This window comes from Tachyglossus aculeatus, chromosome 21 (genome assembly GCF_015852505.1).
Source record: "Tachyglossus aculeatus isolate mTacAcu1 chromosome 21, mTacAcu1.pri, whole genome shotgun sequence".
NCBI lineage: Eukaryota > Metazoa > Chordata > Mammalia > Monotremata > Tachyglossidae > Tachyglossus > Tachyglossus aculeatus.
The window spans coordinates 27,789,054-27,815,902 of NC_052086.1; the positions used below are offsets into that span (position 1 = coordinate 27,789,054).

The 26,849-nt window shown below is 43.0% G+C and overlaps 1 protein-coding gene and 1 non-coding gene across 4 annotated transcripts; both read right to left on the minus strand.

Annotated features, from left to right (window-relative positions):
• Positions 1-6,268: 6,268 nt before the first annotated feature.
• Positions 6,269-15,225, minus strand: UBC (ubiquitin C). 3 transcript variants are annotated; one of them, XM_038763344.1, is made up of 2 exons: positions 15,148-15,225; positions 6,269-8,176 (listed from the first exon to the last, which is right to left on the minus strand). In XM_038763344.1, the coding sequence occupies exon 2, from the start codon at positions 8,171-8,173 to the stop codon at positions 6,344-6,346; it is 1,830 nt and encodes a 609-aa protein (XP_038619272.1). In that variant the 5' UTR covers positions 8,174-8,176; positions 15,148-15,225; the 3' UTR covers positions 6,269-6,343. The 3 variants fall into 3 exon arrangements, with proteins under 3 accessions (XP_038619272.1, XP_038619271.1, XP_038619273.1); XM_038763343.1 differs by lacking the exon at positions 15,148-15,225 and adding an exon at positions 14,872-15,009; XM_038763345.1 differs by lacking the exon at positions 15,148-15,225 and adding an exon at positions 13,870-13,892.
• Positions 15,226-25,528: 10,303 nt separating this feature from the next.
• On the minus strand, positions 25,529-25,600 carry TRNAA-UGC. The gene has a single exon. It is a non-coding gene; the product is annotated as a tRNA-Ala (tRNA).
• Positions 25,601-26,849: the final 1,249 nt, after the last annotated feature.

Here is a 26,849-nt window from a genome sequence, read left to right on the forward strand (position 1 = left end):
CATTTGTTAAGCGCTTACTGTGTGCAAAGCACTGTTCTAAGCGCTGGAGGGGGATACAAGGCGATCAGGTTGTCCCACGTGGGGCTCACAGGCTTAATCCCCATTTTACAGATGAGGTCACTGAGGCACAGAGAAGTGAAGTGACTTGCCCAAGGTCACACAGCTGACAACTGGTGGAGCTGGGATTTGAACCCACGACCTCGGACTCCCAAGCCCGTGCTCCTTCCATTGAGCCACGTTATCAGGGGCGTGACTTTGGGCAAGTCACTTCACTTCTCTGGGCCTCAGCTACCTCATCTGTAAAATGGGGATTAAGATTGTGAGTTCCACGTGGGACAACCTGATCACCTTGTGTCTACCCCAGCGCTTAGAACAGTGCTTGGCACATAGTAAGCGCTTTACAAATACCATCTCAAGTGCTTAGTACAGTGCTGTGCACACAGTAAGTGCTCAATAAATACAATTGAATGAATAATACTAAATGTCTTCTCCTCTAGATTATAAACTCACTGTGGGCAGGGAATGTGTCTATTACTGTTCTATTGTACTCTCCCAAACAGTATAGTGCTTTGCACACAGTAAGCGCTCAGTAAATACCATTGAATGAACAAAGACGATTGAATAATAGCAGTATTTAAGTGCTTACTATCAATCAATGATATTGATTATGTTGCCAACTTGTACTTCCCAAGCACTTAGTACAGTGCTCTGCACATAGTAAGCGCTCAATAAATACGATTGATTGATTGATTGATTGATTGAGCACTTACTATGTGCAGAGCATTAGACTAAGTGCTGGGGAAAATTCAAAGCCCTCTATCACCTTGCCCCCTCCTCTATTCTACTCAATCATATTTACTGAGCGCTTACTGTGTGCAGAGCACTGTACTAAGCGCTTGGGAAGTACAAGTTAGCAACATATAGAGACGGTCCCTACCCAACAGCGGGCTCACAGTCTAGAGGGGGGAGACGGACAACAAAACAAAACATATAAACCAAATAAAATAAATAGAATAAATATGTACAAGTAAAATAAATAAATAGAGTAATAAATATATACAAACACATATACATATATTCACGTGCTGTGGGGAGGGGAAGGAGGGAAGGCGGGGGGGATGGGGAGGGTGAGTAGGGGGAGAGGAAGGAGGGGGCTCAGTCTGGGAAGGCCTCCTGATCTAAATAAATCTATACACACATGTACATGTGTGTATAGAATCAATCAATAGCAATTATTGAGTGCTTATGTGCAGAGCACTGTACTAGCATTTGGGAGAGTACGACAGACTTAGTACAACAGTAGAGTACAACAGAACGGAATTACAATACAACAGAATGAAAATCGAAAGAATAAAAACAGCATTTTGCTACTCTCACAAAGATGCTCATTTTCTTATAAAATATTGAGTTGTGGTACAAATAGCTGGACAATTCCCAGTTCCATGTAAAATGCACTCTTCCTCATTTTCATCATTTTTTTTTCCCTCGGGTTCCTTCTACTGTCATGCATCAAAGGAAAATTCCCGACTATTGCCTTTAAGCCTCCCTCTCCAGCTGCAGCACTGCTCTCTATTGTCAAGCCAACAATCAATAAATCATATTTACTGACTGCTTCCTTCTCTCCTTCTCCAGCCCGGCCCGCACCCTCCGCTCCCCTGCCGCTCACCTCCTCACTGGGCCTTGTTCTGGCCTGTCCCTCCGCAAATCATCATCATCAATCGTATTTATTGAGCGCTTACTATGTGCAGAGCACTGTACTAAGCGCTTGGGAAGTACAAATTGGCAACATATAGAGACAGTCCCTACCCAACAGTGGGCTCACAGTCTAAAAGGGGGAGACAGAGAACAAAACCAAACATACTAACAAAATAAAATAAATAGAATAGATATGTACAAATAAAATAAATAGAGTAAAAAATATGTACAAACATATATACATCTATACAGGTGCTGTGGGGAAGGGAAGGAGGTAAGATGGGGGGGATGGAGAGGGGGACGAGGGGGAGAGGAAGGAAGGGGCTCAGTCTGGGAAGGCCTCCTGGAGGAGGTGAGCTCTCAGCAGGGCCTTGAAGGGAGGAAGAGAGCGCAAATCCGCCAAACTAGCTCTCTTCCTCCCTTCAAAGCCCTACTGAGAGCTCACCTCCTCCAGGAGGCCTTCCCACACTGAGCCCCCCTTTTTCCTCTGCTCCTCCTCCCCTCCCCATCACCCCCACTCCCTCCCTCTGCCCTACCCCCTTCCCCTCCCCACAGCACTTGTGTATATTTGCACATATTTAGTACTCTATTTTATTGTGTGTATATAGCTATAATATTTAGTACTCTATTTTATTAATGTGTGTATATAGCTATAATTCTATTTCTCTATTTTGATGGTATTGATGCCCACTTGTTTTATTTTGTTGTCTGTCTCCCCCTTCTAGACTGCGAGCCCATCGTTGGGCAGGGATTGCCTCTGTTGCTGAATTGTACTCTCCAAGCGCTTATTACTCTATTAATTTTACTTGTACATATTTACTGTTCTATTTATTTTATTTTGTTAATATGTTTTGTCTTGTTGTGTCTCCCCCTTCTAGACTGTGAGCCTGCCGTTGGGTAGGGACCGTCTCTATATGTTACCAACTGGTTTTGTTCTCTGTCTCCCCCTTTTAGACTGTGAGCCCACTGTTGGGTAGGGACTGTCTCTATGTGTTGCCAACTTGTACTTCCCAAGCGCTTAGTACAGTGCTCTGCACACAGTAAGCGCTCAATACGATTGATTGATTGATTCCCAAGCGTACAGTGCTCTGCACACAGTAAGCGCTCAATATGATTGAATGAATGAATGAATATTACAGTGCTCTGCACACAGTAAGTGCTCAATAAATACGATTTAATGAATGAATATAACAGAGTGGTACACATAATCGATAGTATAAGGATATTTACATAAGCGCAGTGGGGTTGGGGTGAGTTTCAGCGTGGCTTAGTGGAAAGAGCTCAGGCTTGGGAGTCAGAGGCCATGGGTTCTAATCCTGACTCCACCAGTTGTCAGCTGTGTGGCTTTAGGTAAGTCATTTCACTTCTCTGTGCCTCAGTTACCTCATCTGTAAAATGGGGATTAAGACTGTGAGCCCCATGTGGGACAACCTGATTACCTTGTATCTACCCCAGCGTTTAGAACAGTGCTTGGCACATAGCAAGCCCTTAACAAATACCATCATTATTATTATTTAAAGGAGATTTAAGGGGTCATGACCCAGTGCAGAGTCAACAGAGAAGGGAAAGCAGATAGGGAAAATGAGGGCTTGGCCAGTAAGTCTTCTTGGGGGAGGTGTGATTTTAGGAAGGTTTTGAATGTATATATGTATACATGTGTGTATATATATATATATATATATATGTATATATACATAGTGTATATATGTATATGTTTGTACATATTTATTACTCTATTTATTTTACTTGTACATATCTATTCTATTTTATTTTGTTAATTTGTTTGGTTTTGTTCTCTGTCTCCCCCTTTCAGACTGTGAGCCCACTGTTGGGTAGGGACTGTCTCTATATGTTGCCAACTTGTACTTCCCAAGCGCTTAGTACAGTGCTCCGCACACAGTAAGCGCTCAATAAATACAATTGATTGATTGATTGAATGTGGGGAGAGTGGTGGACTGTGTCCACCATTTAAGGGGGAGGGAATTCCAGGCCCAAAGGAGCACTGTACTAAGTGCTGAGAAGGAGTACACAGGTAGGAATGAGACGTTTAGGTCCCTTTTAACTATCATAAGCAAGCTGAAGATGCATCAAGCACCAATTTTCTGAGTCAAAAATAAATTTCAGTATTTTCTCCCTACACTTTAACAAGCTTACTTAAGATAGTGAATAAGGTACCCGAACAAGGTGCAGTAGGAAATGAAAATTACAGCGGACCCTAATTTTAGAGCAGAATATCCTAACAGGTTGCCGAATTGTATTTTCCAAGCCGTTTGTACAGTGCTCTGAAAACAGTAAGCGCTCAATAAATACGATTGAATGAAACAGAGAACTTAAAGCTTCAGATCCAAACTAAACTTTGTTGCCTCGGTTCCCTCTTTAGTCTGGTGAGTGTAATGAACACTTGGGCTAGTGGATGTCAGTTCTTCAGTGTATTACTTCAGCCACCCCTCCCCATGATATTTTGTAAAATGCTGCAGAGATTTGCAGGCCTCCACACTCTGAACTAATGAGTGTAATGAACACTTGGGCTAGTGGATGTCGGTTCTTCAGGGTATTACTTCAGCCGCCCCTCCCCATGATGAGTATTTTGTAAAATGCTGCAGAGATTTGCAGGCTTCCACACTCTGAACTCAAAAAAGCAAAAGGGAAGGTTGATCTAAGAGAAAGTGAAGCACATCTGTTTTTTTCTTAATTGCAAATGCACACTGAAAAGTCTGCTACAGGTGGCAAATTTTTTTTAAAAAAAGTCTGCTATATCAATCATATTTATTGAGTGCTTACTGTGTGCTATAGATACGATTGATAATATGCCCAAGCAACTTGAGATGAATCCACCCTCCAACCTCAGATGAAGGCCACTTTCATCATTATCAATCGTATTTATTGAGTGCTGTGTGCAGAGCACTGTACTAAGCACTTGGGAAGTACAAGTTGGCACTTTGCACGAACAAGCACTCACATGCACTCCCCTGACAGAATTTAAATACTAGCTTGCCTGCATTCACTTGTGAGAGGCAGGCTGAAGCTTATGTAACAAAATTACAGAAAAAAGTGGGCACCAGCAGCCAATTTATGTAAAGCCCACTCTTGGTATCAGTGACCCTGGATTTAGGTGACTTATTGGTCCAGATTGAGGACAATATAGGACAAAGCTGTTCCATTGATCAGTATAGTGTAACCCTTCAACCTTGTATACAGCCCACCTGCCAATGGTCAAAGCAGAGATCTATGATAAGCAGGGAAAGACAGGGACTCAGCTAATTTATACTTGCTTTGTGCACACTTTACTGGGCACTTGGGAGAACACAATAGTCAGAAGACAATCCCCACCTCCAATTATACTTTTCCTGAGATGGCTAGCCCCCACAAAGGTCAGGGACCATGTCTTACCTGATTCATTTCTAGTAGTCCAAGTCTTGGTAAAAGCCAGCACCTAAATATTACAGGTAGAGGTGGCAGCATTTAGAGTATAGCTAATTCAACCTTGGCTCAACTTTCCTTCCAGCTTGTGGTCTTCTGAACTTCACTTTCGTTAACAGTAATATAATGATTTTAGTACCCTCCATCCAATTACCTAATCATGAATTTCTACAAATCTTTCTACCAAGTACACTGGTTTTATCATGGTAAGCAAAGTTGAGAAGGTGCATTCAAAGGTTGCTTTTGAACACAAGGAAAACTATTTTTCTAACAGCCCACTCACCCCTTAAATGTGCTTCATACTTTCAATTTAAGAATAAATGAATTGGGACTAACCAAGTGATTTTCTCAATCCTTACGGCCCATTTTTACAGCATTTTATGGGATTTTTTCCCAAGTTGTCTGCTTCACTCAATTATATCAAAGGGTATCAAGTACTAAGAGTAAACTGAAGTTTTAACATTAAGCACTGTCTCAACTTGGAATGTTGTACGAACTTAGTCTGAACTATGAAAGATAGTTTATAGGTCAGCCTTACATTTGAGTTGTGATGAAGTCAAAAATTTGTCTTCATAGGTATCAGTACCAAAAGAACTTGTCAAAACTGATTTTTCTGGAATTACACATTATAAATTTAACATTCTTCTGATCTACAGCCCTTAGGCTTGCCTACAGAAACTCTAATTATCTTTATTTTTAAGGGACTGTCCTTAAAACCTAAGTTTGAACTTTTTTTAATATAATGGTATTTAAGCACTTACTCTGTGCCAAGCACTTCCATTACCCAAAGAAAATAAGACTTTTATATTGCTTCAATTGACAAATTGGCAATCTTTGGCAAATTGGCAAAAGTGAAATCTTTGAAAGGTTATCTAGATTTTTATTTTACACCTGGGAAGTTTATCTAGCCAGTTATCATCTGCAATTTACTGACAGGAAATAACTTTAAAGGGTCTTAAAGTAGATTCATATCTACAAGCATATGCTGAACTTTTCAGAGCCCCTAAATGCACAACTGGAAAACAGACTCCATGAGAAAGTACTGAAAGAAAAACTTCAGTGTTCTTTCCCTATTTTGAGGTTTTTTTGTAAGCTAAAACCAGGCTTTGGGCTTTATGTTTGGCAATAAAAAGAAAGAAGAACCCCAAACACATCGGGAATGCAACAACTTTATTGAAAGAAAAGTGCAGGGAAGGTACTCAAAGGCTTGCAAGTAACTTGAGGGTTTTTAAACACCCCCTCTCAAGCGCAGGACCAGATGCAGAGTGGATTCCTTCTGGATGTTGTAGTCAGATAAGGTGCGCCCATCTTCCAGCTGCTTTCCGGCAAAGATCAATCTCTGCTGATCCGGGGGGATGCCTTCCTTGTCCTGGATCTTGGCCTTGACGTTCTCAATGGTGTCACTGGGCTCCACTTCGAGGGTGATAGTCTTGCCAGTCAAGGTCTTCACAAAGATCTGCATGCCACCTCTGAGACGCAGGACCAAGTGCAGAGTGGATTCCTTCTGGATATTGTAGTCAGATAAGGTGCGCCCATCTTCCAGCTGCTTTCCGGCAAAGATCAACCTCTGCTGATCCGGGGGGATGCCTTCCTTGTCCTGGATCTTGGCCTTGACGTTCTCAATGGTGTCACTGGGCTCCACTTCGAGGGTGATGGTCTTGCCAGTCAAGGTTTTCACAAAGATCTGCATACCACCTCTGAGACGCAGGACCAAGTGCAGAGTGGATTCCTTCTGGATGTTGTAGTCAGATAAGGTGCGCCCATCTTCCAGCTGCTTTCCGGCAAAGATCAATCTCTGCTGATCCGGGGGGATGCCTTCCTTGTCCTGGATCTTGGCCTTGACGTTCTCAATGGTGTCACTGGGCTCCACTTCGAGGGTGATGGTCTTTCCAGTCAAGGTCTTCACGAAGATCTGCATACCACCCCTGAGGCGCAGGACCAAGTGCAGAGTGGATTCCTTCTGGATGTTGTAGTCAGATAAGGTACGCCCATCTTCCAGCTGCTTTCCGGCAAAGATCAATCTCTGCTGATCCGGGGGGATGCCTTCTTTGTCCTGGATCTTGGCCTTGACGTTCTCAATGGTGTCACTGGGCTCCACTTCGAGGGTGATGGTCTTTCCAGTCAAGGTTTTCACGAAGATCTGCATACCACCTCTGAGACGCAGGACCAAGTGCAGAGTGGATTCCTTCTGGATATTGTAGTCAGATAAGGTGCGCCCATCTTCCAGCTGCTTTCCGGCAAAGATCAATCTCTGCTGATCCGGGGGGATGCCTTCCTTGTCCTGGATCTTGGCCTTGACGTTCTCAATGGTGTCACTGGGCTCCACTTCAAGGGTGATGGTCTTTCCAGTCAAGGTCTTCACGAAGATCTGCATACCACCCCTGAGGCGCAGGACCAAGTGCAGAGTGGATTCCTTCTGGATATTGTAGTCAGATAAGGTACGCCCATCTTCCAGCTGCTTTCCGGCAAAGATCAATCTCTGCTGATCCGGGGGGATGCCTTCTTTGTCCTGGATCTTGGCCTTGACATTCTCAATGGTGTCACTGGGCTCCACTTCGAGGGTGATGGTCTTTCCAGTCAAGGTCTTCACAAAGATCTGCATACCACCCCTGAGGCGCAGGACCAAGTGCAGAGTGGATTCCTTCTGGATATTGTAGTCAGATAAGGTGCGCCCATCTTCCAGCTGTTTTCCGGCAAAGATCAATCTCTGCTGATCCGGGGGGATGCCTTCCTTGTCCTGGATCTTGGCCTTGACGTTCTCAATGGTGTCACTGGGCTCCACTTCAAGGGTGATGGTCTTTCCAGTCAAGGTCTTCACAAAGATCTGCATACCACCCCTGAGGCGCAGGACCAAGTGCAGAGTGGATTCCTTCTGGATATTGTAGTCAGATAAGGTGCGCCCATCTTCCAGCTGCTTTCCGGCAAAGATCAATCTCTGCTGATCCGGGGGGATGCCTTCTTTGTCCTGGATCTTGGCCTTGACATTCTCAATGGTGTCACTAGGCTCCACTTCGAGGGTGATGGTCTTGCCAGTCAAGGTTTTCACAAAAATCTGCATTGTCTGTTGAAATACGAAAAGCAGCCGGTAAAAATTAAGCTCCCCTTTTTCAAATGTGTTTCCTCTACATTCGCACAGGTCACACTCCTCAGGCCTACCCCGCTACTTTTGGCAAGCCCCCATCCTCAATCAGGCCGTAAAAAGAAGCCAACTCCTACGGGCAAGGCAGCGCAGGGCACTTAAGTATATGTCAGCTGCCAAATGGGCAGTCAAACTGAGAGGACAAGAATAATAATAATGATGACGGCATTTATTAAGTGCTATGTGAGAAAAAGTGTGGCTCAGTGGAAAGAGCCAGGGCTTTGGAGGCAGAGGTCATGGGTTCAAATCCCGGCTCTGCCAATTGCCAGCTGTGTAACTTTGGGCAGGTCACTTAACTACTCTGTGCCTCAGTTCCCTCACCTGTAAAATGGGGATTAAGGCTGAGCCACCCTTTCATTCATTCATACAATCGTATTTATTGAGCGCTTACTGTGTGTAGAGCACTATACTAAGCTCTTGGGAAGTACAAGTTGGCAACATATAGAGACGGTCCCTACCCAACAGCAGGCTCACAGTCTGGAAGGGGGAGACAGACAAGACATATTAACAAAATAAAACAGAACAGTAAATACGTACAAGTAAAATAGAGAAATAAATCTGTACAAACATATACACAGGTGCTGTGGGGAGGGGAAGGAGGTGTCACTGCACTTCTCTGGGCCTCAGTTCCCTCATCTGTAAATTAGGGATGAGGACTGGGAGCCCCAGGTGGGACAGCCTGATCATCTTGTACCCTCCCATGCTTAGAACAGTGTTTTGCACATAATAATAATGATGGCATTTGTTAAGTGCTTACTATGTGCAAAGCACTGTTCTAAGCCCTGGGGAGGTTACAAGGTGATCAGGTTGTCCCACATGGGGCTCACAGTCTTAATCCCCATTTTACATACGAGGTAACTGAGGCCCAGAAGTTAAGTGACTTGCCCAAGGTCACACAGCTGACATTTGGCGGAGCCGGGATTTGAACCCACGACCTCTCACTCCCAAGCCTGTGCTCTTTCCATTGAGCCACATCCCTAGGTACTTTCAGTCCAAACACTCAAGCAGAAGCATCACTCCAAGATACTTATTAGAAGGCACAGGAAACCAAATTTAACACCATGAACTTTTCAGAAAAAAATAGTTCTCTGACCTCTAGAACCAGTAAGCGCTTAATAAATGCCATAAAAAAGCACTGTTCTAAGTGCCATGGTTCTAAGAACCATCCTGATCCTGAAAACAGCCAAGAGCTTCAACCTGGGGACAAGCTCCCAGGCTCTACCGTGCGCTTTAATAATAATAATAATGGCACTTGTTAATAATAATAATGGCATTTCTTAATAATGATGGTATTTGTTAATAATAATGACACTATTTCTTAACAATGATGATATTCGTTAATAATAATAGTGATGGTATTCCCTGAGCCCCCTCAATAATAATAATAATAATAATGGCATTTATTATTAAGCGCTTACTATGTGCAAAGCACTGTTCTAAGCACTGGGGAGGTTACAAGGTGATCAGGTTGTCCCATGGGGGGCTCACAGTCTTAATCCCCATTTTACAGATGAGGTAACTGAGGCACAGAGAAGTGAAGTGACTTGCCCAAAGTCACACAGCTGACAAGTGTGTCAAGACAGGACTCCTTCCTCACCCCCTCCCCACAGCACCTGTATATATGTTTGCACAGCTTTATTACTCTATTTTACTTGTACATATTCATTTTATTTTGTTCATATGTTTTGTTGTCCATCTCCCCCTTCTAGACTGTGAGCCCACTGTTGGGAACAGACCATCTCTATTTTGCCAACTTGGACTTCCCAAGCGCTTAGTCTAGTGCTCTGCACACAGTAAGCGCTCAATAAATACGATTGAATGAATATGTTGCCAACTTGTACTTCCCAAGCGCTTAGTACAGTGCTCTGCACACAGTAAGCGCTCAATAAATACGATTGAATGAATGAATGAAAAGGGCAACGTGGATCAACCTGAGTCCATTTCCCTCGGGCTACCAGATGTGGTCTGGGGCCTAAGTCCCGCAATGACCGCACCGCGCATGCGCCACTCCGGGGGCAACAGGAGTCCGGCTCTGGGAGGGAGGTGGGTCGGGTCACGTGACGCGCCGGGAGGCGGGACCGGGCGCGCATGCGCAGCTTCCCCCCCGGGGGGAGGCTGCGCGCGCACCCACCCAACTCATTCATTCAATCGTATTTATTGAGCGCTTACTGTGCGCAGAGCACTGTACTAAGCGCTTGGAAAGTCCAAGTCGGCAACACATAGAGACGGTCCCTACCCAACAGCGGGCTCACAGTCTAGAAGGGGGAGACAGACAACAAAACCAAACATATTAACAAAATGAAATAAACAATAGATATGTACAAGTAAAATACATAGAGTAACAAATACGTACAAACATGTAAACATATGCTGTGGGGAAGGGAAGAAGGTAAGGCGGGGGGGATGGAGGGGGAACTGAGGCACAGAGAAGTTCATTCATTCATTCGTATTTATTGAGCGCTTACTGTGTGCAGAGCACTGGACTAAGCGCTTCGAAAGTCCAAGTTGGCAACACATAGAGACGGTCCCTACCCAACAGCGGGCTCACAGTCTAGAAGGGGGAGACAAACAACAAAACATCATATTAACAAGGTAAAATAAGTAAATAAAATATGTACAACTAAAATAAATAGAGTAATAAATACGTACAAACATATTAACAAAATAAAATAAATAAAATACATAAATAGAGTAATAAATACGTACAAACACATATACAGGTTCTGTGGGGAAGGGAAGGAGGTAAGGCGGGGGGAATGGAATATGTACAAGTAAAATAAACAGAGTAATAAATACGTACAAACATATTAACAAAATAAAATAAATAAAATACATAGAGTAATAAATACGTACACATATACAGGTTCTGTGGGGAAGGGAAGGAGGTAAGGTGGGGGGAATGGAATATGTACAAGTAAAATAAACAAGTAGAATATGTACAAGTAAAATAAACTGAGTAATAAATATGTACAAACATATTAACAAAATAAAATATATAGAGTAATAAATACATACAAACACATACACAGGTTCTGTGGGGAAGGGAAGGAGGTAAGGTGGGAGGGAATGGAATATGTACAAGTAAAATAAATAAATGGAGTAATACGTACAAACATATATACAAGTACTGTGGGGAAGGGAAGGAGGTAAGGCGGGGGGGAATGGAATATGTACAAGTAAAATAAATAGAATATGTACAAGTAAAATAAATAGAGTAATAAATACGTACAAACATATTAACAAAATACATAGAGTAATAAATACGTACAAACACATATACAGCTTCTGTGGGGAAGGGAAGGAGGTAAGGTGGGGGGAATGGAATATGTACAAGCAAAATAAATAAGTGGAGTAATAAATACGTACAAACATATATACAGGTGCTGTGGGGAAGGGAAGGAGGTAAGGCGGGGGGGAATGGAATAGGTACGAGTAAAATAAATAGAGTAATAAATACGTACAAACATAAATACAGGTGCTGTGGGGAAGGGAAGGAGGTAAGGCGGGGGGGGGGGGGATGGAGGGGGAACTGAGGCACAGCGAAGTGACTTGCCCCAACTCGTGCGTCCCCTCGCCATTATGATCCCCCCCCCCCCCCCCAAACGATGAAACCGTTTTTATGTAACAGCCGCCACTCACTTCGGTGTCGCTCGATTCCCTCGGCTCCTGCTGACTAACGACGCCTTTGAGACCTGGGGTGCGGCCTCCCCCACGCACGCTTTTCATTCAGTCAATCGTATTTATTGAGCCCTTACTGTGTGCAGCGCACTGTACTAAGCGCTTGGGAAGTCCAAGTTGGCAACACATAGAGACGGTCCCTACCCAACAGTGGGCTCACTGTCTAGAAGAGGGGGACACACAGTCTGCACACTTACTGCGCACAGTCAGCGCTCAATAAATACGACTGATGATGATGAGACAGAGAACAAAGCCAAACATATTAACAAAATAAATAGAATAGATATCATCAACCATCAATCGTATTTATTGAGCGCTTACTACGTGCAGAGCACTGTACTAAGCGCTTGGGAAGTACAAATTGGAAACAAAACAAACAAAACCAAACATATTAACAAAATAAAATAGGATATGTACAAGTAAAATAAAGAGTAATAAATATGTACAAACATATATACAGATGAAGACTGTGAGCCCCACGTGTGGGACAACCTGATCACCTTGTATCCCCCCCAGCGCTTAACAAATCAATCAATCGTATTTACTGAGCGCTTACTGTGTGCAGAACACTGTACTAAGCGCTTGGGAAGTACAAGCTGGCAACATGTAGAGACAGTCCCTACCCAACAGTGGGCTTACAGTCTAGAAGGGGGAGACACACAGTCCGCACACTTACTGCGCACAGTCAGCGCTCAATAAATACAAGCGCTTAGTACAGTGCTCTGCACATAGTAAGCGCTCAATAAATACGATTGATGATAATAAATACGATTGATGATGATGAGACAGAGAACAAAACCAAACACACTAACAAAATAAAATAGAATAGGTAGGTACTAGTAAAATAAATAGAGTAATAAATAAGTACAAACTGTGCGGAAGGGAAGGAGGTAAGATGCCATTGTTAACAAACGCCATTATTATTATTATCCCCAACTCCAAACTATGAAACCGTTGTTATGCAACAGCCGCCACTCACTTCGGTGTGGCTCGATTCCCTCGGCTCCTGCTGCCATTATTAACAAACGCCATCATTATTATTATTATTATTATCATCCCAACTCCAAACGATGAAACCGTTGTTACGCAACGGCCGCCACTCACTTCGGTGTGGCTCGATTCCCTCGGCTCCTGCTGCCATTATTAACAAACGCCATCATCAATCAATCAATCGTATTTATTGACCGCTTACTATGTGCAGAGCACTGCTAAGCGCTTGCGAAGTACAAATTGGCAACAAAATCATCATTATTATTATCCCCTACTCCAAACGATGAAACCGTTGTTGTGCAACAGCCGCCACTCACTTCGGTGTGGCTCGATTCCCTCGGCTCCTGCTGCCATTAACAAACGCCATCATCAATCATATTTATTGAGCGCTTACAATGTGCAGAGCACTGTACTAAACGCTTGGGAAGTACAACTTGGCAACATAATCATCATCATCATTATTATTATTATTATTATCCCCAACTCCAAACGATGAAACCGTTGTTGCGCAACAGCCGCCACTCACTTCGGTGTGGCTCGATTCCCTCGGCTCCTGCTGCCATTATTAACAAACGCCATCATCAATCATATTTATTGAGCGCTTACTATGTGCAGAGCACTCTACTAAGCGCTTGGGAAGTACAACTTGGCAACATAATCATCATCATCATTATTATTATTATTATTATCCCCAACTCCAAACGACGAAACCGTTGTTACGCAAGAGCCGCCACTCACTTCGGTGTGGCTCGATTCCCTCGGCTCCTGCTGCCATTATTAACAAACGCCATCATCAATCATATTTATTGAGCGCTTACTATGTGCAGAGCACTGTACTAAGCGCTTGGGAAGTACAGCTTGGCAACATAATCATCATCATCATCATTATTATTATTATCCCCAACTCCAAACGACGAAACCGTTGTTACGCAAGAGCCGCCACTCACTTCGGTGGGGCTCGATTCCCTCGGCTCCTGCTGCCATTATTAACAAACGCCATCATCAATCATATTTAGTGAGCGCTTACTATGTGCAGAGCACTCTACTAAGCGCTTGGGAAGTACAAATTGGCAACATAATCATCATTATTATTTTCCTTCCTCTCCCCCTCGTCCCCCTCTCCATCCCCCCATCTTACCTCCTTCCCTTCCCCACAGCACCTGTATATATGTATATATGTTTGTACGTATTTTTTACTCTATTTTGTACATATCTATTCTATTTATTTTATTTTGTTAGTATGTTTGGTTATGTTCTCTGTCTCCCCCTTTTAGACTGTGAGCCCACTGTTGGGTAGGGACCGTCTCTATGTGTTGCCAGTTTGTACTTCCCAAGCGCTCAGTACAGCGCTCTGCACATAGTAAGCGCTCAATAAATACGATTGATTGATTATTATTATTATTCCCAACTCCAAACGACGAAACTGTTGTTACGCAAGAGCCGCCACTCACTTCGGTGGGGCTCGATTCCCTCGGCTCCTGCTGCCCTTATTAACAAACGCCATCATCAATCAATCGTATTTATTGAGCGCTTACTATGTGCAGAGCACTCTACTAAGCGCTTGGGAAATACAAATTGGCAACATAATCATCATCATTATTTTCCTTCCTCTCCCCCTCGTCCCCCTCTCCACCCCCCCATCTTACCTCCTTCCCTTCCCCACAGCACCTGTATATGTTTGTATTTTTTACTCTATTTATTTATTTTATTTGTACATATCTATTCTATTTATTTTATTTTGTTAGTATGTTTGGTTTTGTTCTCTGTCTCCCCCTTTTAGACTGTGAGCCCACTGTTGGGGACTGTCTCCATGTGTTGCCAGTCTGTACTTCCCAAGCGCTCAGTACAGCGCTCTGCACATAGTAAGCGCTCAATAAATACGAGTGATTATTATTATTATTCCCAACTCCAAACGACGAAACCGTTGCTATGCAACGGCCGCCACTCACTTCGGTGGGGCTCGATTCCCTCGGCTCCTGGTGACTGACGACGGCTGTGGGAGCTGAGGGGCGGCCTCCCTGACGCACTCTTTTCCCGCCCTAAACCGCCCACGTCGGGCCGCCATCTTGCCCCCTCCTCTCCATTTCCCTTTCCTCAAGAAGGAGGACTTCGGTGGCCAGCCTCCCTCCCGCGGCCACGCAGCCCCTCCAACGCCCGTCCCGCCGCGCCCTTGGCGGCAACAACGCCCCCCTCAGCCCGCGCAGCCTCCCCCCCTTCTCCCTCACCGAGCCGCGGTGACAGCACAATGGCCCCTCCGACTCCCGTCCTCGGCGGATCTAACCGCGCCCCGCCCGCCGACCGCTTATATACGGCCCCGTCACCGCGCGCCGAGCCTGGGATCCCTCCGCGGAAAGGCCGAGAAGGGACTATTTCCCCCCCGCTCTGCCCGACCTGGGGAGGGAAAGGAGACCCTTTCCCCTCCATGTTTCCTCAGAAATTCCTCACCCGTCGTTGGGATTACCCGTCGTTGGATCGGGGCGGGGAAGAAGTTCCTGCGGAATGGGGCGGAGGGATTTCTCAGGCTGTCGGGAGCGCTGCGGCCCGGGAGGGGGGAGGGGGCGGAAGGTTCGAAACCCGGTCCGGATCCGCGGGACGGGATCCGGATCGCGGCCAATTCATTCATTCATTCAATCATTATGTATTGAGCGCTGACTGTGTGCAGAGCACTGTGCTAAGCGCTTGGGAGGTCCAAGTTGGCAACATAGCTCGTCCTTCCCCTCCTCCCCGCCCTTATTCATTCATTCATTCATTCATTATGTATTGAGCGCCTACTGTGTGCAGAGCACTGTACTAAGCGCTTGGGAAGTCCAAGTTGGCAACACAGAGAGCCAATGGAGCTCGTCCTTCCCCTCCTCCCCGCCCTTATTCATTCATTCATTCAATCAATCATTCCAGCGCTTAGAACAGTGCTTTGCGCATAGTAAGCACTTAACAAATACCATTATTATTATTATTATTATTATTATTATTATGTATTGAGCGCCTACTGTGTGCAGAGCACTGTACTAAGCGCTTGGGAAGTCCAAGTTGGCCACATATGGAGCCAATGGAGCTCGTCCTTCCCCTCCTCCCCGCCCTTATTCATTCATTCATTCAATCAATCATTCCAGCGCTTAGAACAGTGCTTTGCGCATAGTAAGCACTTAACAAATACCATTATTATTATTATTATTATTATTATTATGTATTGAGCGCCTACTGTGTGCAGAGCACTGTACTAAGCGCTTGGGAAGTCCAAGTTGGCCACATATGGAGCCAATGGAGCTCGTCCTTCCCCTCCTCCCAGCCCTTATTCATTCATTCATTCATTCAATCAATCATTCCAGCGCTTAGAACAGTGCTTTGCACATAGTAAGCGCTTAACAAATACCATTCATTCATTCATTCATTCAATCATATTTATTGAGCGCTTACTGTGTGCAGAGCACTGTACTAAGCGCTTGGGAAGTCCAAGTTGGCAACATATAGAGCCAATGGAGCTCGTCCTTCCCCTCCTCCCCGCCCTTATTCATTCATTCATTCAATCATTATGTATTGAGCGCCTACTGTGTGCAGAGCACTGTACTAAGCGCTTGGGAAGTCCAAGTTGGCCACATATGGAGCCAATGGAGCTCGTCCTTCCCCTCCTCCCAGCCCTTATTCATTCATTCATTCATTCAATCAATCATTCCAGCGCTTAGAACAGTGCATTGCACATAGTAAGCGCTTAACAAATACCATTATCATTATTATTATTATTATTATTATTATTATTATTATGTATTGAGCGCTTACTGTGTGCAGAGCACTGTACTAAGCTCTTGGGAAGTCCAAATTGGCCACATATAGAGCCAATGGAGCTCGTCCTTCCCCTCTTCCCCGCCCTTATTCATTCATTCATTCAATCATTATGTATTGAGCGCCTACTGTGTGCAGAGCACTGTACTAAGCGCTTGGGAAGTCCAAGTTGGCCACACATAGAGCCAATGGAGCTCGTCCTTCCCCTCCTCCCAGCCCTTATTCATTCATTCATTCATTCATTCAATCAATCATTCCAGCGCTTAGAACAGTGCATTGCACATAGTAAGCGCTTAACAAATACCATTATCATTATTATTATTATTATTATTATTATGTACTAAGCGCTTGGGAAGTCCAAGTTGGCCACATATAGAGCCAATGGAGCTCGTCCTTCCCCTCCTCCCCGCCCTTATTCATTCATTCATTCAATCATTATGTATTGAGCGCCTACTGTGTGCAGAGCACTGTACTAAGCGCTTGGGAAGTCCAAGTTGGCCACACATAGAGCCAATGGAGCTCGTCCTTCCCCTCCTCCCAGCCCTTATTCATTCATTCATTCATTCAATCAATCATTCCAGTGCTTAGAACAGTGCATTGCACATAGTAAGCGCTTAACAAATACCATTATCATTATTATTATTATTATTATTATTATTATGTATTGAGCGCTTACTGTGCGCAGAGCACTGTACTAAGCGCTTGGGAAGTCCAAGTTGGCAACATATAGAGGCAATGGAGCTCGTCCTTCCCCTCCTCCCCGCCCTTATTCATTCATTCAATCAATCACTCAATCAATCGTATTTATTGAGCACCTACTGTGTGCAGAGCACTGTACTAAGCGCTTGGGAAGTACAAGTTGGCAACATATACAGTCCCTACCCAACAGTGGGATTCAATCGTATTTATTGAGCGCCTACTGTGTGCAGAGCACTGTACTAAGCGCTTGGGAAGTACAAGTTGGCAACATATACAGTCCCTACCCAACAGTGGGATTCAATCGTATTTATTGAGCGCTTACTGTGTGCAGAGCACTGTACTAAGCGCTTGGGAAGTCCAAGTTGGCAACATATAGAGCCAATGGAGCTCATCCTTCCCCTCCTCCCCGCCCTTATTCATTCATTCATTCACTCAATCAATCAATCAATCAAACGTATTTATTGAGCACTTACTGTGTGCAGAGCACTGTACTAAGCGCTTGGGAAGTACAAGTTGGCAACATATACAGTCCCTACCCAACAGTGGGATTCAATCGTATTTATTGAGCGCTTACTGTGTGCAGAGCACTGTACTAAGCGCTTGGGAAGTCCAAGTTGGCCGCATATAGAGCCAATGGAGCTCGTCCTTCCCCTCCTCCCCGCCCTTATTTATTCATTCATTCATTCAATCATTATGTATTAAGCGCCTACTGTGTGCAGAGCACTGTACTAAGCGCTTGGGAAGTCCAAGTTGGCCACATATAGAGCCAATGGAGCTCGTCCTTCCCCTCCTCCCCGCCCTTATTTATTCATTCATTCATTCAATCAATCATTCCAGCGCTTAGAACAGTGCATTGCACATAGTAAGCGCTTAACAAATACCATTATTATTATTATTATTATGTATTGAGCGCTTACTGTGCACAGAGCACTGTACTAAGCGCTTGGGAAGTCCAAGTTGGCAACATATAGAGCCAATGGAGCTCGTCCTTCCCCTCCTCCCCACCCTTATTCATTCATTCATTCAATCACTATGTATTGAGCGCTGACTGTGTGCAGAGCACTGTACTAAGCGCTTGGGAAGTCCAAGTTGGCCACATATAGAGCCAATGGAGCTCGTCCTTCCCCTCCTCCCCGCCCTTATTTATTCATTCATTCATTCAATCATTATGTATTGAGCGCCTACTGTGTGCAGAGCACTGTACTAAGCTCTTGGGAAGTCCAAGTTGGCCACATATAGAGCCAATGGAGCTCGTCCTTCCCCTCTTCCCCGCCCTTATTCATTCATTCGTATTTATTGAGCGCTTACTGTGTGCAGAGCACTGTACTGAACGCTTGGGAAGTACAAGTTGGCAAAATATAGAGACGGTCCCTACCCGACAACGGGCTCACAGTCTAGAAGGGGGAGACAGACAACAAAACATATAGACGGCTGTGAAAATCATCAGAACAAATAGAATTAAAGCGGATTCACTTACTGAACACTCGTAAGTGCTCAATAAATACCACTGTGGGATTGATGGAAATCTAAAGTTTAACTCTGATTTTTAATCTACCTTTTAAACCTGGCACAATCTACGTACCGGGGACTAATCAACCATGAGTAGCGGGTAAGATGACAGGCTTCATTCATTCAATCATTATTTATTGAGCGCTTACTGTGTGCACAGCACTGTACTAAGCGCTTGGGAAGTCCAAGTTGGCAACATATAGAGCCAATGGAGCTCATCCTTCCCCTCCTCCCCGCCCTTACCGGCTCGGTGTTTGCGCTCTCCCTCAGCCCTGTCTGATTACACCCAGCGCTTAGAACAGTGCTTTGCACATAGTAAGTGCTTAATAAATGCCATTATTATTATTATTAAGTTGTTAATCGTATTGTGTTTATGTGTGTATTGCCCTCCTTTCCTCGCCTAATAAATTCACGCTGAACTTTATGGGCTATTCTATTGATCAGATAACCCCCTGTAGCCTTGAAAGTCAAATAAGACCTGAAAGTAAAAGTAAAATAGGCCTGAAAGTAACCTATAACCTCGAAAAAGGAGACAAACAGCTACTGGGGAAGAAAGTTAGGAATAAGGTCAAGAGAAATGAACTTGTCATGATATTTTTAGTCGCTTCAAATTCAAGACTGTTTTCTCTGTAGGTCAATGGTGTATTCTCTAGATTCAAATGGAGAGAGAACAGTCAGGCCTGCAGTAAATTTGGGCCTAAAGGACTGTCTGCCTCCATGAATGGGATGAGGTAAAATCCCAAATGGGAATTCCTCAACACCATCATCCACAATTTTTTAAAAAATAAATACTAAGAAGGAAGGTAAGAGTTCATTTTTACCCCTTCTAAAAACGCAATTAAACATAGTTTACACTTATTAGAGACAACATAAGACATGTTTTAGAGTTTCATTTTTCTCAGTCCTTGAAGATTTCACAACTTCACCCATTTGTTAACTAGATGATATTTAATAATAATAATGGTATTTATTAAGTGCTTACCTATGTGCAAAGCACTGTTCTAAGCGCTGGGGAGGTTACAAGGTGAACAGGTTGTCCCACAGGGGCTCACAGTCTTAATCCCCATTTTACAGATGAGGTAACTGAGGCACAGAGAAGTTAAGTGACTTGCCCAAGTCATTTGTTAAGAAGATGCTGTTTAGTTTGACATCTGATAATGTAGTTAAGCATCCTCTTAATAGGTGGTTACTTAAAAACATTATTGTATATGAGGCAACCACTTATTCATTTTTATTTTTTTAGGTGAAAATTTTCCCATTGAAATAAATAAAAGTCAAATGTCACATTCAAAAAATTGTATCCACTAGAAATTTATTTTCAGGAATTGAAACATTTAGGCTATCATCAATGTTCCACCAATTGGAAATTTCCAAGAAAGTAGTACAAATGTTTAGTTAGTTGACCAGGATAGGAGGTGATTATCATTTTTATAGCTCAAACAATGGTATCTCTGTCATATTTCTGTTTTTTTCATAAATTCTTTCTGTGAAATATCTTAATACAAAAAATCCTTATTTTTAAAAGATCAAAAAATGGAAGTTATCGAAGGCAAAGTTTTTGATAACTTCCATTTTTCTAGCTTATAAAAATAAGTTTTTTTTGAAAGTTCACTTCCATGGGAAAAAGGACAAACACCTTGCGCACAAAGTATTCATAGAACACTAATTTAAGTGCATTTAGAACTGATACCCTTTTGTGAGGGGTACACAGATAAGGATTTTAGAAAAGAGAAAAGATTGGTTTTCTTTGAGAATCAATCAACCGTATTTATTGTTATTGAGCACTTATTTGGCACAGAGCATTGTACTATGCCTTTGGGAGAGTACAACACAACAGTATAACAGACACATTCCTGTCCATGATGAGCTTACAGTCTAGAGGGAAGGCAGATATTGATATAAATGAATTAATTTCAGATATGTACAGAACTGCTGTGGGACTTGGGGGAGGTGGTAGTGCATAAAAGGGAGCAGGAAAAGAGGAAATGAGGGCTTAGTCAGGGAAGTCCTTTTGGTGGAGATGTGTCTTCAATAAGGCTTTGAAGGTGGGGCGAGTTATTGTGTTGGATATAAAGAGGGAGGGAGTTCCAGGCCAGGGACAGGTCATGGGTGAGAGATCAGCAATAAAATAGATGAGATCAAGGTACAGCGAATAGGTTGGCATTAAAGGAAGGAAGTTTGTGGGCTGGGTAGGAGGGCGAAAGGTGATTGAGTGTTTTAAAGCAGATGATGATGACAACATTTGTTAAGCACTTATTATGTGTCAAGCACTCTTCTAAGGGCAAGGATAGATACAACCTAATCAGGTTGTGTCATTGAAGCCTAGATTGTATTATGTTTCCAGAAGAAGGGGATGGTGGCTGAGTGGTTGAGGAGGATTAGGATGGAGTAGAGGCCGTTGGATTTGGCAAGAAGGAGATTATTTGTGATTTTTGGGAGGGTGGTTTCTGTGGAGTGAAAGGGGTGGAAGCCAGATTGGAGGGGGTCGAGGAGAGAATTGGAGGTGAGGAACTTGAGACAGTGAGTATAGACAATGCCCTCAAGGAGTTTGGATACGAATAGTAGGAGAGAGATGCGGCGATAACTGCAGGGAGCCATGGGGTCAAGAGGTTTTTTTTAGGATAGGGGAAACATGAGCATGTTTGAAATCCGTAGGGGAAAAAGCCATTGGAGGGCAAGTGGTTGAAGACGGTGGTATTTATTTATTTTTTATGGTATTTATTAAGTGCTCACTATGAGCCAGGCACTGTTCTAACCACTGGGTTAGAGTTGAGTTAATAATAATAATAATAATTATGGTATTTGTTAAGCACTTACTATGTGCCAGGCACTGTACTAAGCACTGGAGTAGATATAAGCAAATCAGGTTGGACTCTGTCCCCGTCCCCCGCAGGGCTCACAGTCTCAATCCCCATTTTACAGATGAGGTAACTGAGACACAGAGAAGTAAATTAACCTGCCCAAGGTCACACAGCAGCAAGTTGTGGAATCAGGATTAGAACCCATGACCTTCTTACTCCGAGGTCCATGCGTTATCCATTTCACCATGCAGTCTATGTCCCACATGGGGCTCACAGTCTTCACCCCCATTTTACAGATGAGATAATTGGGCATAGAGAAGTTAAGTGACTTACCCAAGGTCACACAGCAGACAAGTGGCAGCGGCAGAATTAGAACCCAGGCCTTTCGAACTCCTGGGCCTGTGCTCTGTCCTCTAGGCCGTGCTGCTTCTCGATGAGCAAGAGTGTACCCCGGGTTTAGGGGGCTTCAAAGAGCTTGCTTACCCAATAGAGACCCCACAGGGTAGGTTTGGGTCCAGAAAAGGCCACAGTATTGGGGTGCAGCTGGGGCCACTCACTCATTTATTGAGCTTTTACAGTGTCACAGCACTGTACTAAGCTCTTGGAAGAGGACAATACCATAAAGTTGTGTGCAATTTAATTGGGGATGGCAAAACCCTGGTTTCTTTCTGACTCAGTTAAATATAAAAATTTAAATCACTCCCCATTTTATGTTGGACACCAAGGATGATGTTTGAAGTAATACTGAGGAAATGTTGGTTTAGAGGTCCAGTAGTCTGGGGCATTTCAATGTTAGGTTACTTGTGAACAGGGATCGGGTCTACCAACTTTATTGTATTATTTTTACAAGTGCTCAGTACAGCCCTCTGCACACCTTAACCTTTCAGTCAATACCAATGATTGATTGATTATACCATAAATTATTCAAGGTAAAAAGGAGTGACTGTCCAAAGTGAATCTGATTTTGTTTCAAGGTTACTTGTGAACAGGGATCATGTCTACCAACTTTATTGTATTATTTTTACAAGTGCTCAGTACAGCGCTCTGCACACCTTAACCTTTCAGTCAATACCAATGATTGATTGATTATACCGTAAATTATTCAAGGTAAAAATGAGTGACTGGCCAAGGTGAATCTGATTTTGTTTCAAGGTTACTTGTGAACAGGGATCATGTCAACCAACTTTATTGTATTATTTTTACAAGTGCTCAGTACAGCGCTCTGCACACCTTAACCTTTCAGTCAATACCAATGATTGATTGATTGTACCATAAATTATTCAAGGTAAAAAGGAGTGACTGTCCAGAGTGAATCTGATTTTGTTTCAAGGTTACTTGTGAACAGGGATCATGTCAACCAACTTTATTGTATTATTTTTACAAGTGCTCAGTACAGCGCTCTGCACACCTTAACCTTTCAGTCAATACCAATGATTGATTGATTGTACCATAAATTATTCAAGGTAAAAAGGAGTGACTGGCCAAAGTGAATCTGATTTTGTTTCAAGGTTACTTGTGAACAGGGATCAAGTCTACCAACTTTATTGAATTATTTTTACAAGTGCTCAGTACAGCTCTCTGCACACCTTAACCTTTGTCAATACCAATGATTGATTGATTGTACCATAAATTATTCAAGGTAAAAAAGGAGTGACTGACCAAAGTGAATCTGATTTTGTTTCAAGGTTACTTGTGAACAGGGATCACGTCTACCAACTTTATTGTATTATTTTTACAAGTGCTCAGTACAGCGCTCTGCACACCTTAACCTTTCAGTCAATACCAATGATTGATTGATTGTACCATAAATTATTCAAGGTAAATAGGAGTGACTGGCCAAAGTGAATCTGATTTTGTTTCAAGGGTCAAAAATGAGAACAGGTCCACTGTCCAGATAGACTGTCCTTGTATTTTGTGTCTTCTTCTAGGGTTGAGAGTTATTTCTTCCGGGCCACCTGGAAAAAACAATTCCCAGAAGAACCTCCTGCAGAGTTCAAACCACCACACCCTGTGCCTCAAACTAATGCTGCAACTGCAAACTGAGTGGATTTCTCCCCCACGTTGTATGCAGTGGAGAGGAAGGTGAGGGAAACAGATTATTTTTAAAAAAAGGAGGGGGAAAGTTCAACAGGAAAAAACAACTACAAAATCGACTTGCTTGGGGACTTGATTTGTCATCTGAACAGAAACTGAAGCCGTGATTCACTGGGGACAAATGTTCCCGTTCAAGTTGGCATCCTGCACCAAGCGCCCTACTAATCAAAGCACTCTGTCTGTGATGCATATGATTCACAGGGTTGTCCTTCTCAGTTCAATCCGCCCAGGCTATCCTTCCTTTGCACGCACCCAAAGAAAATAGGTGTTTAAGGACTGACACAGATAAATGGGGGCGGTTGCAAACCAATGGAAAGCTGAGGAGAAGCCCAGCAACAGCTGTCTGATTGGTAGGAGAAAAGTGATCCCATGTGCACATGACAGTAGCAGATATCACAAAGGGTTTTGTTGTTTATGGGTGGAGGAGTGCAGGCTTGTGTGTGTTTATTGATTTTTGGTTTACATTACCTCTACATTTTATTCAACCTAACATAATGAAAATGATGGCTAGTTCAAACAAACAAAAGGGTCCGTGGAGAAACCGGAAAGCTGGTTTTGAAAAGCCCGTATTGCTTCGTTTCCAGTTATGTAACCTTAAAGGAGGTAGAGAGAATCTGAGTCTTGGAAAAGCCCTGCAACTTGTACAAAGAGCAAAGGAGCCTACTGGTTATTTGGGTGCCGTCCATGAGGCACATACAAGCTGCACACACTAAAAAAAGAAAAATGGTGTATATTATTTTCTCAGAAATTGAATTGCACAACAAAAACAGGCCCATATCATGCATGTTTCTAAAAGGAACTTCCCACACATGTGTAATTAAGATTCTATCTTTTTAAGGTATTTATTATCATAGTGGGTGGGAATGTACTTTTTGGCGGCCTTTATTTTTCTTTCAATATATCTTTAAGGCCAGTACTAAGTCAAAAGGCAACAGGAATTCCTCAAGAGTTTATGTTCTTAAAATAAAGATGCTTGAAATGCATCATATAAACTAATGCAATTAAACCCTCTTGCAGCTGCCCGGCATGCAATATGCATTTTTCTGAATATTACAGTGCAGTTCTGTTGTTTGCTTACATTAAAAATAGCTTGTAAAATGACTCTAATTTAAATTGCACAATTGTATTAGGAATTTCATCATCATCATCAATCGTATTTATTGAGCGCTTACTGTGTGCAGAGCACTGTACTAAGCACTTGGGAAGTACAAGTTGGCAACATATAGAGACGGTCCCTACCCAACAGTGGGCCACCATTACCCAACATTTCTTAAGAACCCACAGTGTACAGAACACTTTATTAGATGTAGAAAATTGTGAAAATGGTAAACTGGCATCATAATGTTAGGAAATTATTTAAAGGACAGGAAAAATGAAGGTTCACCTCTGCTTTTTTTCAAAATAATCTTTCCTAGTTCTATTTACATCGTCCAGTAGCCCGCCAAAAGATTTTAGGTTTCATTTTCAAAATGAAAATAATCCTAACGTGAAAATACCGTTTAGATTTTGTTACAGCTAAATGAGAGGTGGAAAGGTAAAAAAAAAAAATGTTGTGTTTATATGTGCTGCAGAATAATAGCAGGCCTTCAATTTAGTTGTATAAATATTTGTAGTAACTGAAACTAGTATGCTTGGGAGATTGGGATATTCGTAACGGTTGGTTGTTGTTGCCTCAGAACATAAACACAAAACGAGAAGAGGGTGGGGGGACAAAAAAAAAAAAAGGTGGAGATGCCGGGGATTGAACCCGGGGCCTCATACATGCAAAGCATGCGCTCTACCACTGAGCTACATCCCCTAACCGTCAATTATCTCCCTGTCTTTGCATCACAGTTCTTAGATATCAAGGTGTTTTATTTTTAGTGAAATTCATGTTGGTTGATTTGCAGAAATCTCAACTGGAAAATATCTCGAAAAAAAGCTGAAACGACCTCACTTAAAATCCACCTTTCCCTGCTCCTTGAGTCACAACAAAGTAGTTGGCCTTAAAAAGACGTATTTCAGATTTTTGGCTCCCTCTCTTATTTGCTTCCTGGACTAACCTTTGACATGGAGATCCTCTGGTCTGAGAAAATCAATCAATCGTATTTATTGAGCGCTTACTGTGTGCAGAGCACTGTACTAAGTGCTTGGGAAGTACAAGTTGGCAACTGTTCTTTGGGTTTCAAATATGGGCAGGGAATGTGTCTGCTAATTATTTTGCATCCAAGTGCTTAGTATACTGCTCTGCACAAAGGAACATGGCTCCGTGGAAAGATCACGGGCTTGAGAGTCACAAGGCATGGGTTCTAATCCCGTCTCTGCCACGTGTCAGCTGTGTGACTTTGGGCAAGTCACTTAACTTTTCTGTGCCTCAATTACCTCATCTGTAAAATGGGGATTAAGAGTGTGAGCCCCACGTGGGACAAACTGATCACCTTGTATCCCCCTCAGTGCTTAGAATAGTGCTTTGCACATACTAAATGCTTAACAAATACCATTATTATTATTATTATAGGAAGCACTCAAAAATACAATTGATTGATTCAGATAGGCTGAAATGAAAGTCTCCTTCATAAATGGGACAATTGTTAATTGCAGTTTTTTTTTCCTGTGTAAAAACTTTCATTTAGTCCTTCTTCGCAACCTCATTTGAAACTGGGTTATTTTAAATGGGCTGCCTGGACTCAACATGATTTGTACCCAAGCACTCTGTCAGCAGAACTGTATACTGAAAGACAGTTCCCTTGGACTGCTCCCTGGATTATAATCAATCATTCAATCAGTGCTATTAATTGAATCCTTAATAATAATAAGAACAGTGCTTTGCACATAGTAAGCGCTTAACAAATACCAACATTATTATTATTATTATTAATGTCAATAATAATAATAACTGTGGTATTTTTAAGCACTTACTATGTGCCAGACACAGTACAGCTCTGGGATAGGTACAGGCAAATCAGGTTGGACAGGGTCCCTGTCCCACATGGGACTCACAGTCTGAATCCCCATTTTACAGATGAAGTAACTGAGGCACAGAGATGTTAAATGATTTACCCAGGTTC

Excerpts from the sequence above, each read along its gene's own strand:
- UBC (XM_038763344.1), bottom strand. The coding sequence starts at position 8,173 with ATGCAGATTTTTGTGAAAACCTTGACTGGCAAGACCATCACCCTCGAA.